Genomic DNA, 18,796 nt, shown 5'->3' with positions numbered 1-18,796 from the left:
ATTTAGAGTTAAAGGAATATACTTTGATGCTTACATGTGTAACCCACATGAATTCAAAGTATCCAACAAAAATTCAAAGGAACCCTTTTCCCAAAGGGAGGGAAAGAGGTGCAGATAAGAAGTGAAAAATAATTGCCTAGAAGACTAATGATGTGTTTGGATTGCGGAATCATGAATCGGCGGATTCATGAGGCCTTCGGATTCATGATTCCACGGATTCATGAATCCAAGTAATATTTTTGGCAACTAAGAATTCTACGATTGATTATTATTTGGAATTTTTGGGTTTATAGCCCAAAAAACGGACCCTAATAAGACATTTAGTCCTCTCTAATCCTATAACGGGTTTCAAAACCAAAAAAATAATACAAATGGATATCTAGTCCATTTTGTGTCATCTAGAGAGAAAACACAAATCCCTAGAATACCAAATAATTTATAATATCTAAACTAACCTTCCATATATATAAGCTCTAATTTAAGCTCAAAACAACCAATATTCGTTTCCCTTTTTTATCTCCCTGTTTCTCTCTCCAATTACCGGCTCTAAAGGAAGAAAGAAATCGTTATCTTCCTTAAATTTGTAACCGAAACCTTCTCGTCCTATCTTTTTCTCTCTACATCTTCTGAAACTATCCTCCATTAAAACAGAAAACTTTGTAACCGAAACCTTCTCGTCTATCTTTCTCTCTCTCTACATCTTCATCTTCTGAAACTATCCTCCATTAAAACAGAAAACTGAGTTTCTAAGTTCAGGTAAAATTCAAATCAAATTTTTATGTTTTCTGATTATGTTTCGATTGAAAATCTTCCATTAACTTTTTCATTATCATTAGAGCTATTCAAAATCATCATCTTAATTGTTAATCATGTAAACAATTTTCTTATTTGATGATTCTGTTTCAGATCAAGAAAGTTATTATTGTCTTTCTCTCTCTAAAGTTTGTATTAATGATCACGATCTTGATGAGATTAATACTTCATTTCTAAATCTTACAAATCGAGTTTACTTATTGTTTGCAATCAATCGCCATACCAGTTATCAATAGATTTGGAGTTTATGCAAAGTATGATATTCAAATTTCTTCAGATCTGATTTTTTTTCCGTACAGATTGATGAAACGTGATTCTTTCGCACGGTTACTCATAACAGAATTAACATTATATATATACTTTAGAATAAATTACCATAATGTAACGTAAATTATATAAACTTTTCCCTACGATGTTTATCAAATTGAGAACATGATATATGTTCTGGTTCTGCAAATTTTTCACGAATAACATTAACATTATATTATTTTGTGTAAATCATACGTAATTTATGGACATTATGTATGATTTAATATCAAGACAGTTCTCGTTTATTATTAGAACATCTTTGATTTACATATGTAAATCCTGTGTACTTTTCTGTAAATACATGTAATTTATTCAAATGTTCATATAATTTACTGCAAATAATATACTTGTATATATAATTTATTTGAATTAATCTATCTCACTTTGTTATCACAGATGGAGTTCCAGGCAGAATCATCAAATCAAAATAAAGGAAATCAAACTGAAATCAGATGGTTGGGATAAGATATTTACAGAACTAGGACAGTTATTTCCTGGGGGTGGAAAAGCTTTTCGATATGCTCCTAGGCAATATAGCATCAACACCGGTCATGATTTCAAATTCATAAAGAATGATTCCAAGCGTGTTACTGCTGTGTGCCCTATTAAAGATTGCAAATGGATAGTGCATGGATGGGCCCCATTGGAATGCGATCCTATGTTCATATTGAAAGACATGGAAATGAAACATGATTTCATTATTTGTGATAAATGTCTCATTATTTTTCACAAAGTTTGCATAATTTATTGTAAATTATACATAATACCGTATTTACAGTTTAGGTATATAACGTTTAAAATTATACTTTATCATTAGTATATCATAATTTGTTGTACATCATTAAATCCCATTGTAAAACATACTTATTGTATATCAGTATACAATATAAGTTCCTTCATATAAATGACCACTATCAGAAATTACAAGGTTTGATCAATTAAAAACTTTTAAATTTTTGTTATTATCATTGGTTATTTATCAAAAATTACCGAATCCTGTGGTAAATCACGGATACTTGTGAATAAATTATACATACTTTACAGTTGTTTAAGTTATACCAGACAGAAATTAACATAATTTATCAAACAGATCTCTAAAAATTGATTTATGACGAAGCTTTGAACATCAGAAACTATGTCACAACAGAAAAATCATAAAAATCAACCCAAAATCTCACCATAACGTTGAAACAAACTGCTTTATGATGAAAAATAACCATGCAAACTCGGTTTTATATAGATTTTCACCTGAAAGTGATGATGGTTCGAAACCCAAACGAATCGAGAAACCTTTTCGTTTTAATGGCGATGATACCTCTTCAACTGAATGAGAATCTTGAAAGATTAAGAAAGTTGAAGAATAAAGCCGGTTTCTTACCTTCTGGAAGATGACGATTCAATTTTCTCGTTAGGATTTTGGAGCGTTTCAATTTAGGAAAGTTGTGATTTTTGCCAAACAGTACAACTGATGAGAGAGAAAGTCGATTAAGAGATTTTGTTGTAAACAGAAATAATCCAAAAATCACGCTTCATTTAACCGTTACCAAGATTCCTCGGCCCCACATTTAGAAATCCCGTGTAAATAGAGTTCGGACATAACTGGAAAAAAAATAGAGATGGTAAGGGTTTTTTGACCAAAGAGTAAAAGGACTAAAAATCCATGTTTTGGGAAGATTGGACCCTAAACCCTTTTTGAACATTATTTTGGGCTATATACCCACGGACCCTATTAGTTGAGTACTTTTAAATGTCTTTAGAAAAAATATGATTTTTGAAAAAATCAATGATTTTGAAAAAAAATAATGATTTTGTAGAAGGAAATATTTTTTTGTTGATTTTAAGTTTGAAATTTAGGTTCATTAATCCAAAATTCTAGCAAATCCTAGGGGGTAGGGTGGGATTTTGGTCCAATACAAATTTTGGAATTAGGAATTCTTAGGATTCAAGAGTCCTAGGATTCTTGGTAGCCCAACAGACCAAGGATTCTTGGTAGCCCAACAGACCAAGGATTCATGATTCCTACCAAATTCAACTTTTGATAGGAATCCTGCAACCAAACACACCATAAGATTTGTTTCAACAAAAAAAAAGACACTAAGATTTGCATGTTGACTTAGGTTGCCTGATTAATGGAGTTGGGCCAATTAGGTTACAACATAGACGCTATCCGACTACATGACATTAGATCCTAATATCCTATGGATACTTGTGCCCGTCTGATTCCCATTCAATCCATTTTTATGATTGTATTGTCACACTTGGTTCATTTGTCTTGCATATTGTGTGGTAACTAATGACAATATCATGGTATCACAAAAATTAAAACTAAACTCATATTTATGAACCTACCCAGTAGTACTCTCGCATTTATGCATACCTTCATTGTTTTATACATCAATTAGTTAACTAGGTATGTCCCATTTTTTTTTGTTGAACTAGGTATGTCCCATTTCATAAAAAAAAGAAACTAGGTATGTCTCGCACACAAAAAGAAAAAGTTAAACTTAGGATGTTGGAGAAAATTGAAAATTGAATATTTAATTAATATAGCTATTACAAGTGGAGAATAGATTGATGTAACAAGGGAATAACTCTTTTATTTTATCTTTTAATCAAAGCGGTTACTTTATTTCATCATTGAAGATCACGAAGTACATTGTAGACTTATTCCTCTCCTCTGAAAACTTCATGAGAGTTACATACATTCAAATGTAAAGTGCTTCATGAAGGGACAAAGATCCTGTAGATCGAGAATTAAATACTCTAATGATCGACAAAAAGATCCTATAGATCGAGAACAAAAGACCCTAAAGGTCGACAAAAAGAAAATTACAACAATAATATTAAACTAATAAAAGTGAAATCATGATATTTCTTGTCTCTTGACTTGTAATTTCATCTTCAATCTTCTTGAATTGTTCATCATAGAATTCGGCGATATTGAATCTTCTTTTCTCACTTACTTCCATCCCTTAAACATATAAAATCACCAACAAATGGATTAAATCCCTCATCGAATTTAATTTTTGTAACTTTAGAAAATGAAGATGTGATCCATGTTAGACAGAGAAGAACAAGAAGAATCAATAAGAAGAAATGTGTGGAATAAGATTTGATTTTAAGAATCTCTCTCTAAAACCTACACTCCAAGATCTTATTATAGATATAATATAAACAGCAAAGAGAAACATTTGGAAACTAAACATTAAAGTAGGAGAAAAATGTGTTTGGTGAAGTTCAGTTCAGCGTATCAGTTGTAGTTCTCGGCTCATGCTTTTCGAAGCACTATTTTCCCTCGTCATGATCAGAGGGTGCATGTATGTTTTAGTTTGAAACTTCATTCCTTTGATTGTTGGGTGGTTGTAAATATGATTTGTTATTTACTTATTTGTGACACTCTTGATCTATTTTACTTATATCTGTTTTTTTTCGTGATCAGTTGAATGTTTAATCAGAATTTACCTTTGGTCTTCTCTTGCAACAAAACTGTTTGATTAGATTTGTGGAATTCTCCTACTTTAATGTTTAGTTTCATAATCTTTTTAAGCAATAGTTTGCAGTTTGCATATGTCATGAATATATCCAGTAATTGGTTAACTCTTCTTATAACTTATGCTCTGGCTTAGAAGATCTATGTAAGGTAATTAAAGTTTATGTACCTGTAGTTTATGTGCTTCTTCAGTTGGTTGTGCATCCGTTCCAAAAATTCATGAGGTCACAATTTGATTTTTCAAAGGAAGTGGAAATCCACTGTTTATTGACTCCGTTAATAGGTATCAATAAAGTAAAAAACAATAAGAATTTTGAAGGTTTGATTTTAAATTCAACGACACAATTTCTTCAAGAGTTTTATATGGAATGATGAAATCGATTCCAAACTCAAGATTTCGTAGACACATACTCTTAATTTATTTTCTCGATTTGCAAATCGAGTTTGAAAGATATGCAACTCGAGATTATATTCTGCAAAGTTTGCAAATCATGTTTGCAGTTTACATTATGCAAACACATGTTTACAGTTTACATTATGCAAACACATGTTTGCAGAACAGATTGTCGCAAACACGTTTGCGGAACAGATTGTCGCAAACACGTTTGCGAAACAGATTGTCGCAAACACGTTTGCATAACAGATTGTCGCAAACACGTTTGCAAAAAAACGTAAAGGAAAAAAACGTCGTTTTTTGTGGGTTTTTTTTTTGGAAAAAAAGTATTGAAAGTGGATCTTTTGTTAGAAAGCTAATGAAAAATCATTTCTAAATATATAATATAATTTTAGGTTCCCTAATAGCCCCCAACTTTGTGACCAGCTTCCCGCCTAGCCTCCTAAATTAGCAAAAATACCCATATGGCCCCCTATTTCAGTTATCTTTAACTTCCGTTACTCTCTCTCCTCCATCTCTTTTTCTCTCTCTGCCAAGTCACGCCACATCATCATCTTCTCCGACATAAGTCGCCGGCCGGAAATTTCCGGCCGGCGACCTTAAATTCTTTTTTTTATTCTCTCTCTCTCAAAAAAAAAATTGTTTTTTTCTCTCACATCTCTCTCTCTTTAAACTCCGGCGAAGGAAACCCTTCGCCGGAGTTTAGAGAGAGAGAGATGTGAGAGAAAAAAAATATTTTTTTTTGGAGAGAGAGAATAAAAAAAAAAAAAATTAAGGTCGCCGGCCGAAAATTTGGTCGGTCGGCGACTTATGCCGGAGAAGATGATGATGTGGCGTGATAGATGATGTGGCGGTGACTTGGTAGAGAGAGAAAAAGAGATGGAGGAGAGAGAGTAACGGAAGTTAAAGATAACTGAAATAGGGGGCCATATGGGTATTTTTGCTAATTTAGGGGGCTAGGCGTGAAGTTGGTCACAAAGTTGGGGGCTATTAGGGAAATAACCCATAATTTTATAAAAATCCGACATATCAAACAAAAGTTATATCAATTTAAAATTTAAAGAAAAATAAAAGAATTTAGTCACATAAAATGACAAAAATGAGTATTTTAGTATTTGCACACTTTTTGGGAATTTTCAAACGTTATGTGCTTTTCTACTCATTTTCAATATTATGTTGACCTTTATAGAAATTACCCCATAACTCTTTTATTGGTTATATGTGAGGACACAAAATCTCTTATATGGATGGATACAAAAATCATATATGATCTTGCTAGGTTGTCAAAACAATGAAATTGATGACAATCTTTTTTTACCCTAATTGAATAGCTTTGGTTCTTATCAAAGAAAAAAAGAATCTATGCTTCGGTGCAAAAAGTCTTTTTCGACCTTACTCTCTGGCACTAAATGTAAATTGAATCTCTCATTTGTATTTGGTCGTTTAACAAGTGATGTCATAACTTCTAAATTAGAAATGTTTCAAATGGTAAGGTCAATGATGAGAAAAGTATTTAAAAAAGAGTATATTTTGAAAAATGGGGTAATTTGGTCACGAATTTGGTTCTTATTAGAAGAGTGACGGAAAGTGTTGACGGACGGATAAACTCAATTACCAATTAGTGAGAGAGAGGGTGTAATGTCAAAAACCCCATTGGGGAGTACAACCATCTCCTTTTGATTGATGGAAGAGGTAAACTCAATTTCCGATTAGAGGGAGGGTGTAATGTCAAAAAAATCAATACGGAATATAACCATCTTCTTTGGATGGATAAGTAGTCAAATCCCTAGGGTCGGCGAGTACATCTACAGATGGGAGAATTACTGAAATCCTCACCTTTTAAAAACGTCTTTACATAAATCTTCACCTTATTTTTAGTAATTACATTTTCCACCACTTTTTATTAGATTTAAGTGTAAAGACGGATTTGCTAAATAAACACTTTAAATCAGAAGTGTCCCGCACCATAAAAAGGGCGCCTAAAGGAGGGGCGTTTATAACACATATGGGTAACCTTCCCCCTCTTCAAAATCGGATTATCAAAACAACGAACGGGAATCCTCTATTGTTCATCTTCCTCATCGTTCTATACTTTTGATTGTGTTCATGTCGTTCGAACTACAATAGGGTTTCTCTCTCTCTCTCGCCTCCAGGTACGCTCTCTCCTTTATCTTTCTATACTTTTGATAATCGAACTAGGGTAGCAACAGACCCTAATCGAATTTGCGTTTCACAAATCCCAAATCAAACTAGGGTTCCTTCCACAAATCTAAACTAAAGACTACAACAGGGAGTCTCTCTCTCTCTCTCTCTCTCGTCTCCAGGTACTCTCTACTCTCTCATTATTTACCTAATCTTTGCGCGAAATCGAACCAGGGTTTCTAACAGCAGAAAAAAAAAACCTCCATTCTTCAAAAAATTACATAATCTTACTAAATATGGGTTGATGAAGATAGTTTAGGGACAAACACCAAGTTAATTTTGAATACTTGATTGTAAACTTTTTTATTGCAAGAAATATAGTTGGGAATTGTTACTGTATTTTGCTCTAAGGTTGTCATTAGTTATGCTTGATTGTAAACTTTGTTATCAAATTATCTTTTCGTTATGAAATATAGTTGGGAATTGTCACTGAATGTTACCACCATAAAGGAAGCAACAACAAACTTTTCATTAGTTGATGTGTTGAAATAGGGAAATTTAAGGGGGGAAACGGTAAAAAAAAAAAAAAACGGCTACATTTTAGATTGATCATGTCCCTTGATTTTGAAAACCTGGTGTAATCTGTAAATGAATTAGTAAAACATGGTGTAATATGTAAATGGACAATAAAGTAATATTGAAAAGTTTAAAGTTAAATCTAACAGAAGGTGGTGGAAAATTTAATTATTAATAAAAGGTTGGGATTTATGTAAAGACGTTTTCAAAAGGTGGGGATTTCAGTAATTCTCCCTTCTTAATGGGATTAGTAGTCAAGATTTCAGTAATTCTCCCTTCTTAATGGGATTAGTAGTCAAATCCCCAGGATCACCGCCCGCCGGCATTAGAGATTACATCGCCAATCAGATCTATCGTCCTTCTGCTACTCTCTAATCCAGAAAAGAGAGAGAGAGAGAGAGAGAGAGAAAGAGTTTTGGAGAGAGGAAGAAATGGATCAAAAGGGAGAAGAAGGAAGCGAAGCAGCTCGCCCTAAACTATCGTGCATGAAATGCTTCGACGCTCTCGGATTTTGCTACTGTAAGTACCTAAACCATCTCTATTCAAGAAAATATTCTTCAGAATTGTTTTCAATTTTTAATTCTTCACTTAGATAAATCCATACTACCTTTAGTGAAGTTATTAGCTTATTGAATATGATTGTTATTAAACCCTAAAAAAATCTGGATCCCCTGGACAAAATTTCGAATTTGATATGATAGGTAACTATTCAAAATTTGGGGTCTCTTGCAATTGATGGAACTTATACTTGTTTGGTGAAAGGGGAGAGATTTTTCTTTCAAGGGTTTATATCCTTGAATAGTTCTGGCTCATTGAGTGCAGAAAATATGGGCAATTTTGTGCAACTTATGTTGTTATTGTAGTATGTTGACACTTGACAAGGTGGTATCTAGTAGGTCATGTAGAAAAACAACGGTAGGAACATAGGAGGTGAATGAGAATGTTCTTAATATAATGAACCCTAATTCATCTATTCAATCACGATCGTTCAGTATCCTGCTTAAGTTCTTGATTTATTCGAATTCTCTCAAGACTTGGTTTTTGATTTTTGTCTCCTATTCTCCTCTGAAATCTACGAGACCCTATAAACGTGATGAACTTGAAAACGACTTGTGACTACTCAATTATGTCTTTTCTTTTCTCATATTTCCGTCGACGCTTCAAAAATTGAAGTTCAAAGCTTTAGCTAAGAGTTCTTGTTTTTACTCTTTATTTCTTAGCAAATTAGTAGTATGTCGTATTAAGTTGTGACTTTTTCGTCGGAACCTCTGCTTTATGTTTGTTGCGTGGTATTGGAACTTAATATTCTCGACTAGTTGTTCAAGTTCTCTACTTTGTTTACTATTTTTTATGATGTTGCCGGATTAAAGGGTGTTTATCTTTCTGCAGCTCCTGTTTACCAGATGCAGCAATATTACAGGCTTGGAGCTCTTGACAATTGTTCTGAGAAATGGAGTGCTCTCTTTGATTGTTTAAATCTGAAAACAAAACGCCATGCTGAGGCAGAGGTTTGCTTTCTGGCCGCATTTTCTTGTTTTACTGACAATTGTGTTTTTTGTTTCCGAAAATCTCAGTAAATCATAAAAATGAAATTGTTCTAAACATTGCATCAATTTTACTCCGAAACCATTAAAAGTGTACACTATTGTTAGTAACGATCATGTAGCATGATTGTCAGTGTGGCTACTGTCGGGTGGTTACTTAGTTACTCAGAAACAATTTATATAAGTTCAGAACTCTGTGCGTATGAACGTTTCATTCTTTGTGATAAACTTCCACATTAGGTTAAACCTATATAGTTGCATCCAGTTATTGCTTAATCAGTTTACCCTGCTAACTCTTTGATGATTATTACAAAAGATACGGATTATGGTTCTTGTATTCAAATGGATGAGGGTTAGGTGGGGCGATAGTTCTTATCTGGGAAACTTAGAACATAAAGTTTTTTGTTTCAGTCAGCGAGTTCCCCAAAAAAGTCGAATTTCGTTTGAAGTTAGATGGTAATTAACCTAACAGTTCTTACTTCTTAGTATGCGACACAGTGGTTCCTTTCTCGACCCTGGGATCTATTTTGTTTTTCAGTACTTGCAAAATTATCTAATCTGGATCCTTCAACTTAGGTGCTGTTTGTATTTCAAAGGTCCGAGTCTTCGTTTTTTTCATGTGTAATTTACTTTTATAGTTTGAGTTCTTATAGGCATTTATTTCTCTAGTAAAATCAGATCTTAAATTTTAAATTTAGACTTGTTTTTATAGCTGAAAACACATGCATTGGATACAAAATCTTGTTTTAAGATCTAACTCCATTAGAATGATAAAAACTAGCAACCTAACAACACACAAATTATATTCAGATGATTAAAACACAAACACCAACTTAGTTTACTATTCTCTTGTCTTTGTAGCCTTTTAGAGTTTGAAATATCACAATTGAATTCTTAGAAGAAGTTCGATCCTTTCTATGGGGTCAACTTCAAGAACTTCATACTGTGATAGTTGTTTTTCAAGTATCCCATTGATTGAACTCTTTTTAAGCTTAAATTTGAAGATAATAAAATTGCAACAAGAATAGAAAAGCATTTAGCTGATGGATGCGACATCTATGTGTCTCTGAAGGATGCTGACACGGACTTGGTGAGGTTAGAAACGATAAGTTGATCTGTTTTCTAGTTTATGGTATGCGGGAGGCTTATTAGAAGACTAGGTGAGGGGAGACTGAAAACCAGAACCAAAAGGTTGGACCCTGGTGGCAGTCTACCATTTGGATGAGAACCATATTGCTGATTCGGGCTCCAGAAAAAATATAACCACTTAAATCTCTTTTCCCTTTTCTTGTTTATAACTCTTATGATAGATTAAGCGCCATTGTTTTTCAGCTGTTATTACTTATCTAGTCTTGTGAAGTAATAAAGTTTCGACTTTTCTAACGACAGGAAATTCTACAAGCCCGGGAGAAAGCAAAGACCCACATCTGGTCTTTCAGAACTCCAGAAGATGCCTCAACCCATTGGCAAGAACTCTTTGGTCACCTTGACGACATGGAATGAGAAGACAGGCTCTACATTTCTTGTTGCTCTTTTAGCAACTTACTAACACATTGCATAAAAAGGACATGAACAAGAAGCATTAAGAACATAAAAGACTAGGTCAAGTGAGTTTTCTCCAATTTTAGCAACTACTCACCTCTCATGGAAGTAAGCCTAAAAGGGAAGGAGAAGAATTTTTTTTATTGTGCATTCATTGACTGGCCATTGTTTTTTTCTTGCTTATCTCTTCTCTCATTGTGTTTTGTGTTCTTTAGTTTTAAGTAAACACAAATGTTGCATCTCCCTCTATATATATATATATATATATATATATATATATATTATATATACGAGGGTGTAACCCGTGGCCGTGGAGCACGGACAGTTCTTTCCAATGCATTGAGTTAAATTTAAATTGTGAAGTAATATGTTATCTAGCCTAGAGATCGAATTCTCCTATCAGATGAACATCTTAGCTATATACTTTATACCATTACTAACAATGTGACTTGCAATAAGATGTATTGTTTATCTCATTATAAGGCATTACTTCAAAAAGATGAACATTTTATTTATTTATTTATTTAGTTATATATATAGTTATGCTTTACTGCAAGAATCAAAAGAATAGAAAGCACTATATGGATTAGGGTTTCTCTTTGGACTAATCACCTTATAAAGAATATATTGGAAAACCCAATTCTTTATTTTTAATTTGTTAATTAGGGTTACATGTGCTCTTACCTCCCCACATGATCATTACTCGGGAATCTATCTTCCTCTCATATCTCACTCTTTTCTTTTTGCCCTTAATTTTTTTGTATTTTGGTTGCTTATTATCTAAGAAACCCATTCTTAATAAATAGATTTTTTAGGGTTAATTAGAGGAAAAGGCACTCAAAGTATGGCTATTATCCATTAGAAAAATAGGAAAGTTTTCTTATGCAATTGACTACTCAGTTCGGGTACTCACCGCGTGCCCTGCAGGCGTACATTTTAAGGGTCATCCGAGCTACGAGTCAGAATCTATCAACTAGGAGACCACGAGTTGGAACCAGTCAGTTAAGGGACAGCTAATTAGAAATCGTATTTGCTAATTGTAGTGAAAGCATACATTTTATGGGTCTGATTCACTGAATCAGTATCTGTCGCTTAGGAGACCACAAGTTGGAATATCAATTAAGAGACTGTTGAATAGAAATCAGAGTACCTGATTGTAGTTTTTTTTAAGTGTGTCTCAGTATAGTGGTAAGTGCAATATTAACAAAGGGAAAAAGATTACTGCGTTAAACTTTCTTAACATTTCACCAAAATAATCAAAATATTTTTCTTTGTGAGCCAAAAAAATGGAATCTTAGTTTATGTGCTTTTGTTTTTGCACTATTTATATTGGAGTTACATAGATAACGTAATAATTTTGAAATAACATTTTTCCCTTAAAACTTAAAGAAACTAGAAAAAGATCACTAATACATTAGAAGACTTCATTATCTTCTCATTTTGTAAAAATAATGCAAAGAAAACCAATAAGATTTCTGTTTAGGTTAAAAATATATATGCTTTAGTGGAAATTTGGGGAAATATGGTAGCTACACACCTATGTACGTAGTCAATAAATATTTAAATACGTGAGAACAAAAACATTATAGTAACACGGTAGTAAAATAGTACTAACTATTTAAATTACTTTTATCGGTCGGGACTAGAATAAAATAATATGCATTTTGCTTTTTTACTATTTAGTTATTTATCTTGTCTCAAAGATTTTACATCTACATCATGTTCATATTTATTTGATATTTGTATCAATTTTATAAACTGACAGTTACTTCAACACTATCGAAATATTAATACAGAATATTTTTGTTTTTCATGTCAGGAGTGAATTATAAAGAGAAACTAAAATTTTACCTCACACAAATCAAATACCCTCATTGTGCTAGCTCTATAAACTCCAATACTTTAAACCCAAATGCTATGGAAAAGTCATCCATTAGAAGGGACAACTGTTTCATTAAGAAATTTGTCATAATTTTGGGTGAATTGGAAAATGTGTGGATTTAGAGGTCTAGGTCTTTTGTTAGAGAGGTTTTCACAAGTCCAGTCGGTCAACGGTCTTCCCGACAGCCTTTAAACGGCAGTTTGCTTTGGCAGAGGGAACTTCAATTTTCTTTTCTTTAATTCTTTTATTTATTTATTTATTAATTTTACCCTCTCTCTCTCTCTCTCTCTCTCTCTCTCTCCCCTTTTCTCTTTAATTTTGTTTTTTCCCCTTTTATTTATTTATATTTAAATTCTTCAACGTTTTAGGGATTTGAAATTTTGGAAATTAAAATAGGTAAGAGGTAATTTAGCTTGTACAACACAGCTAATAGTTGACTGGATGTGTGTGGGGAAAGGTGCACCTTACCCTTCTACTATCCCAACCTCTCCTCTTAATTACTCTTCTTAAATAGTTTGGGCAAACCACCATCATTATCCAAAAAAAGTGAAGTAATTTTCATTATATCATACCAATATACCCTTCAATTATGCAATTTCATATATTATTTCAACTAAAACCATGATTATATGATCTTGCAATTTTTTAATGATATGGCTTATAAGTATTTTTTTTTTTAAAACGGCTTATAAGTATTTGAAAACAAAGATATTATAGTGTCCAGTTTGTCGTACGAGAAAAAAAATATAGTATAATTTTTCTGTCTTATATAAACTAGTTTAGGATGAATACATTATGTGTACGTGACTTAACAATTTCTTTATAAAACCGGTGGTTACCAATGTTTTGTACCATTATAGAATTATGTGTTGTAATTTTTTTTTACTGCATATGTTTAAAAATAGTTTTGAAAATATGCAAAATAAAATCAATATTTGTACTGCACATCTTTCTTTTTTTGTAATATCAATATTAAGAAAAATTGTATGTTAGCCACATAATCGAGAACCTACTTGAAACAAAATCTTGAGATATTATACAAAAGCAAAAAAAACAACAAAAATTAAAAATTGATATATTAGTTGATTCTAGAAAAGATGTCAGATCCATAAATGGTCAGTGAATGAATAACAAAAGATAATCTACGCCCTAATGTTTCGTAGCAACCAACTGTAACAGTTTTATTTACAAAAAAAATCATTCCTTATGATGAAAGAGAAAGATGAAAATAATTTATTTCAAGATAGTTATAGGAAGTAATAATTCTAAAAATGTAGAAGTGAAAAATAAAAATGTAAAATACAGTTTAATTAAAAAAAAGAAATTTAAAGGGTATCTTAGTCATATTGAAAATACTAAACTGTTCTTAAGCCTCTCTCTCTCTCTCTCTCCTCTAACCTACAGACAACTAGAGAGATAAAAATGAGAGAGCAGTTTTTATAATTTTTCTTCATTAACAGGAAAGAGGTTTCAAATTAGTCTCTGAAAAACTTGCAAAACCCTTTAATTCTGGCGCCATTTTCAGGGCATTCTCTCATTTGAAACACCCAAAAAAAAAAGTTTGATCCTTTCTTCTTCTCCTTCCTCAAAGTGGGTATCTCTCTCTCTCTCTCTCTAAAACTTCTATACTACATCTGCAACTGTTAGAGTGAGAAAGAAAGAAGAAATCAAAATATATGCATGATGGATGGTAGAGAGAGTACATTTTCTGGGTCACCAACAAACACAGGTACTGATTCTCCAGTGAGTAGAGTAGTTCCTCAAGTGATTGATATGGCTGTGAATATGAGCATGGAAAGAAGCATTGGAAGTGGAGGAAAAAAAACAGAGGAAAAGAAAAAGAGAGGAAGACCTAGAAAATATGGACCAGATGGAAATATTTCATTTTCTCTCTCTTCATCTTCTCAATCCTTTCCCCCTTCCTCTGATTTCTCTCCTAACAGACCCAAAGGACGAACACTTGCCTCTGCTAACCGCCATCTTCTTCCTTCTTTAGGTAATCTCAACAAAATTAAGAAATGGGTATTTTTTTTTCTTTCCATTTTGAATGAAATTTTTTGATCTTTTTCTAATCTATCTATGTTTTACTTATCTGGGTTCTTCTTGATTTAGTGTTCTTCATTATTTCAGTTTTTTTTAGTATTTTTTTAAAATTGTTTTTGGGGAAGATGAGTGAGAAAGATAGAATGTTTATTTCTTTACTTGATTCCCCTTCAAATCAAATACTTTTATTTGGATTGAGATTCAAATAATTTGATCAAACAGTTGAAGTTGACAAACTTTGATTTTGTTGAAGGTGAATGGGTTGCTAATTCAGCAGGAACAAATTTCACTCCTCATATTCTTACCATCAATACAGGAGAGGTAATACTTGTTCTCCTCAACTTGTTTTAGTGTTTGTTGTTTTTCCAAGTCAGATCTGAAATTTGACTCCATCCTCTGAACTGAATCAAGTCAGACTTCAGAACGCTCGTCTTTGTCTGACTCTCGACTCGTTCGAAGGGCTGATTCTGGTTAATTATGGGCCCATTTGATTCAAACCAGTCAAATTCAGACACAGAGAAAAAACATACCAGTTTTTAATCATGTTTTTGGCTCCTATTGATCTGAGATTTCATACCATCACACATTCACACCTTTTCTTTTTGAGGGCAGGATGTTGCTACAAAGATATTTTCATTTTCTCAAACGGGTTCTCGGTCAATTTGTGTTCTCTCTGCCAATGGATCTGTCTCAAATGTTACGATCCGCCAGTCTAGTTCTTGTGGTGGTTTGTTGACTTATGAGGTATGATACTTAATCGCTTTTTGTTCTTCTTACTTCATAGGACGTCTACTGGAGTTACGTTCTAGATCTCTTGGGTTCTTTCTTACTCTAAATTCAAAATTAGTATGGAGTTGTCTTACTAGCCAATGTAACTCATGTTCATTTCGGAAAGATGTTTTGAAGATTTTTTTTTTTTTTTTCAGTTGCCATTGATGACGAGAGTTATAGTTTGGGTAAAACTTCCCCCCATGTACACAGTTGCGAAGCCGATATTATATTGTTATCGTGGAACTCAAATAAGGCACCAAATATCGTAATTTTGTAGTTTCGATTGAAAATAAATACCAAATGAATCTTACTAGGTTTGAAATAGTTACATGCACATACAAATGTGTTAAAGAAAGGCTTAGACCACTTGAGTCATGAGTGAAAGATAGATTGTCTCAGATCTTTCCCATCAGAATTTAAATTATTTACTTGAAAAGACAAATTTATCATTCGGATGGCGGGCTTTCTAACCTTTGTGTTTTCGTGCAGGGTCGCTTTGAGATACTATCTTTAACAGGGTCCTTCTCGTTCACTGATATTGGCGGTGGTGTGCGTAGTAGAACTGGTGGATTAAGTGTCTCACTGGCTGGCCCTGATGGTCGTGTGGTCGGTGGTGGAGTTGCAGGTTTATTAACAGCTGCAAGTCCAATCCAAGTAAGTGATTACTATAATCTCTCAGATTAAAACGGTGCTTCGAGGGTGGGAGATGTTATCCGTCTGCCTTTAATCGTAATATTGTATCTACACTCTCTCACATTGAGTTTTATATGAAAGAGTGGAGATCCTCCTTTTCGCTTACCTAAGTACAGGAAGTTCAGTAATCATTTTGTAATCATACATAGAATAATTGGCCGAACACCGACAATGAAACCACTATTTTAAACTATAGACTCCAAGCTCTAGTTTATGATCCCATGGAAACCTATTAAGTTTGTGAATGTTAAACTCAAGCCCGATAAGGAACTAGCAGATTTTGTATATACTTTGAGAATAGTCCCACATGGGTAAAGGATGCTCCAGTAACCAAAAATATAATGTCAAGGTCCTCTCCACTCATTAGTCAATAGGTGTCGAGTTGGATGCCCACAAAAGTTAATTTGGTAACGGAGCTAGACTCACACGTGATAGGTTTTAAAAGCCACGTGCGTTCCACATCACCGGAAAAAAACATGTGTTAGGGTCAAAACGCCACACGTGATAGTGGCGTGTGAGAATAGTCCCACCCTATGAAAAGGGCGATCTGCTAACCAAACATAGATGTCTAGGTAGGTCCTCTTAACTCATTATTCAATTTGTTTGAGTTGGATGACCACAAACTTAACCGTTTGATTTTACTCGAATGCCTCATAGGTTGTGGTGGGGAGTTTCGTTCCCAATACTCAGAAGGTGCAGAAAAAGAAACGTTATGTTGCCCCGTCAGTGGCATCAACTGTCCCAAGTTCGAACGAGGTAGTTACTACCGCAAGACCCATATCTCAAGCAACACCTAACGGCGATAATATTGCTTCACCAACTTCAACATTGCCGGAACAAAACAACCAAGTTGAAGCAGAAGAAAATAGCGCAAGCAGCAATCACAACCTAAACTCAACTTCTTTTGAACGTGTTGGTTGGCAAGCAGGTTCTAACGCCACATCACATCATAAACCGTCTCCTGACATTAACGTGAGATTACCCGGGGAATAGGATATTTACTAAGGTGTGTATTTTTGTTTCTCTGTTAATTTTTTGTACGATAATCTAGGACCTACTAAAAAATGATCTAACTACACATTTTTCATCGTTAAATGGTATTCTCTTTGTCAGGTATTATAATTGGGGCTCATGACTAACGGGCAAGCAGAAGAAGCTATCTTGGAAGTCACTTCTTGTTTCTGCAATGCTTCTGATGGTTAAAACTTCAAACCAGAAAAGAGGAAATAACCTGTGTTTTCAATTGTTGTTTCTTCTTGTTATTTATTTCTTCTTGTTTGTTAAATAGAGTGAGAGAAATAGGTAGGAGAGGGAAGCTTTTAGATCTCATCAATGTTTGTGGACCTAAACTTTACTTTGTACCAGTAAAAGATGTCATTTGTTCTTCCTGTCCTACAATGAGATTGTTTATGGTTGTCTTGACAACTATTTGGTTCTTAATTTTAACCCACATATATAAAGATAGCCTATGTGTTCACACAATATAACTATCAACAATTTCATAACATTTTCTTTTTGTGGTACACCGACACGGCACAGGGTTAAAGTAACTACAAATATAACTATCAACCTTTTATTCTTCTTATAGAGATCCAAGTCATTCAGAAATCGACGGTAAAGACAATAATTTTGGATTTGTGTAGCTTATTTGGGTATTGGTTTAGTATTGTTTTCTACAAGTTGGACAAAAAAATCTAATGAGTTTAATAAATGGATAAAAAGGAAGCTTCATGAGAATCTCATTTGAAGTATGACTTGTTTGGTCTTTTTGGGGACAATGGTAGATGAAATATCATTTCCAAAGGGTTTATATGAACCCATCCAACTGCATCACTAATGTTCTCTTTTTCTTGTCAATGATGAAGCTGAGTTTTATACTAGGTATAAAACGGTAAGTGCTTAAATTAGACGGTTAATTGCTTAAATCAGGTTTATGTACTTCATAATTTTTCTTCGAAATGTTAGCATGCTTTAAGGAGTATGACTCCGTGTCTTGAACTTTTGACCTGAATGTTGGAAACCTAATTGGTAACATCTCCAACCAAAGATTGTTGACACTACTTCATAATTTGTCGGTAGTTTCCAGAGACCATAATTTTTTTTATTAGTAATCTTTTGCTTCATTGTATTAAAAAAACTTCAAAAGGAGCACTCAGAGTAAATTGCTTTTTCAGTTTTGTGGAAGAGGACCATGGACGAGAGTACAAGAGGTGATGAATGTCAGATGATTTAGGGCACAATGTATTTAATTGTTTTAAATTCTAATCAAATATCAATATTCACATTATTTTCATGTCAAAAAGAAAAACTCCAATTGCTTTAGAATACAAATTGTGTATGTTTTATGGTCGTACCTAAAATCCAAAGTACCTTTATTTGAAGGGCTGAAAATAAAAATAGGCCTTAACCTGTTAAAGGTAACCAAAAAGATTATATTAAGTAAAAGTAAAATTAGTATTGAAATCCCTCAAAGAAAACTTATTCAAAAAAATTAAGAATTTTTGGGTGTATGGCCCAAAAAAGTGGCCCTAATAGGACTTTTAGTCCTCCCTAATCCCATAAAGGGTATAAAAACCAAAATAATATTAGAAATAGAT

General features: G+C 33.3%; 2 protein-coding genes across 3 annotated transcripts; both read left to right on the top strand.

Annotated features, from left to right (window-relative positions):
* The first annotated feature begins 7,054 nt into the window (after positions 1–7,054).
* Positions 7,055–11,308, top strand: LOC147565555 (uncharacterized). Of its 2 annotated transcripts, none has more exons than XM_086652025.1 (5): positions 7,055–7,159; positions 7,260–7,330; positions 8,032–8,243; positions 9,114–9,232; positions 10,658–11,308. In XM_086652025.1, exons 3-5 carry the CDS (start codon positions 8,156–8,158, stop codon positions 10,769–10,771), a joined length of 321 nt encoding a protein of 106 aa, XP_086508151.1. In that variant the 5' UTR covers positions 7,055–7,159; positions 7,260–7,330; positions 8,032–8,155; the 3' UTR covers positions 10,772–11,308. The 2 variants fall into 2 exon arrangements, with proteins under 2 accessions (XP_086508151.1, XP_086508152.1); XM_086652026.1 differs by having other exon boundaries at positions 8,020–8,243.
* Positions 11,309–14,087: 2,779 nt separating this feature from the next.
* Positions 14,088–17,597, top strand: LOC147565554 (AT-hook motif nuclear-localized protein 1-like). The gene is made up of 6 exons (XM_086652024.1): positions 14,088–14,688; positions 14,989–15,056; positions 15,348–15,479; positions 15,996–16,160; positions 16,857–17,205; positions 17,313–17,597. The coding sequence occupies exons 1-5, from the start codon at positions 14,373–14,375 to the stop codon at positions 17,190–17,192; spliced, it is 1,017 nt and encodes a 338-aa protein (XP_086508150.1). The 5' UTR covers positions 14,088–14,372; the 3' UTR covers positions 17,193–17,205; positions 17,313–17,597.
* Positions 17,598–18,796: the final 1,199 nt, after the last annotated feature.

This window comes from Eschscholzia californica, unplaced genomic scaffold, assembly GCF_041429995.1.
Source record: "Eschscholzia californica isolate CP2 unplaced genomic scaffold, dmEscCali1.0.p SCAF_1, whole genome shotgun sequence".
Classification (NCBI taxonomy): domain Eukaryota; kingdom Viridiplantae; phylum Streptophyta; class Magnoliopsida; order Ranunculales; family Papaveraceae; genus Eschscholzia; species Eschscholzia californica.
This window is presented reverse-complemented; position numbering and strand designations above follow the sequence as displayed.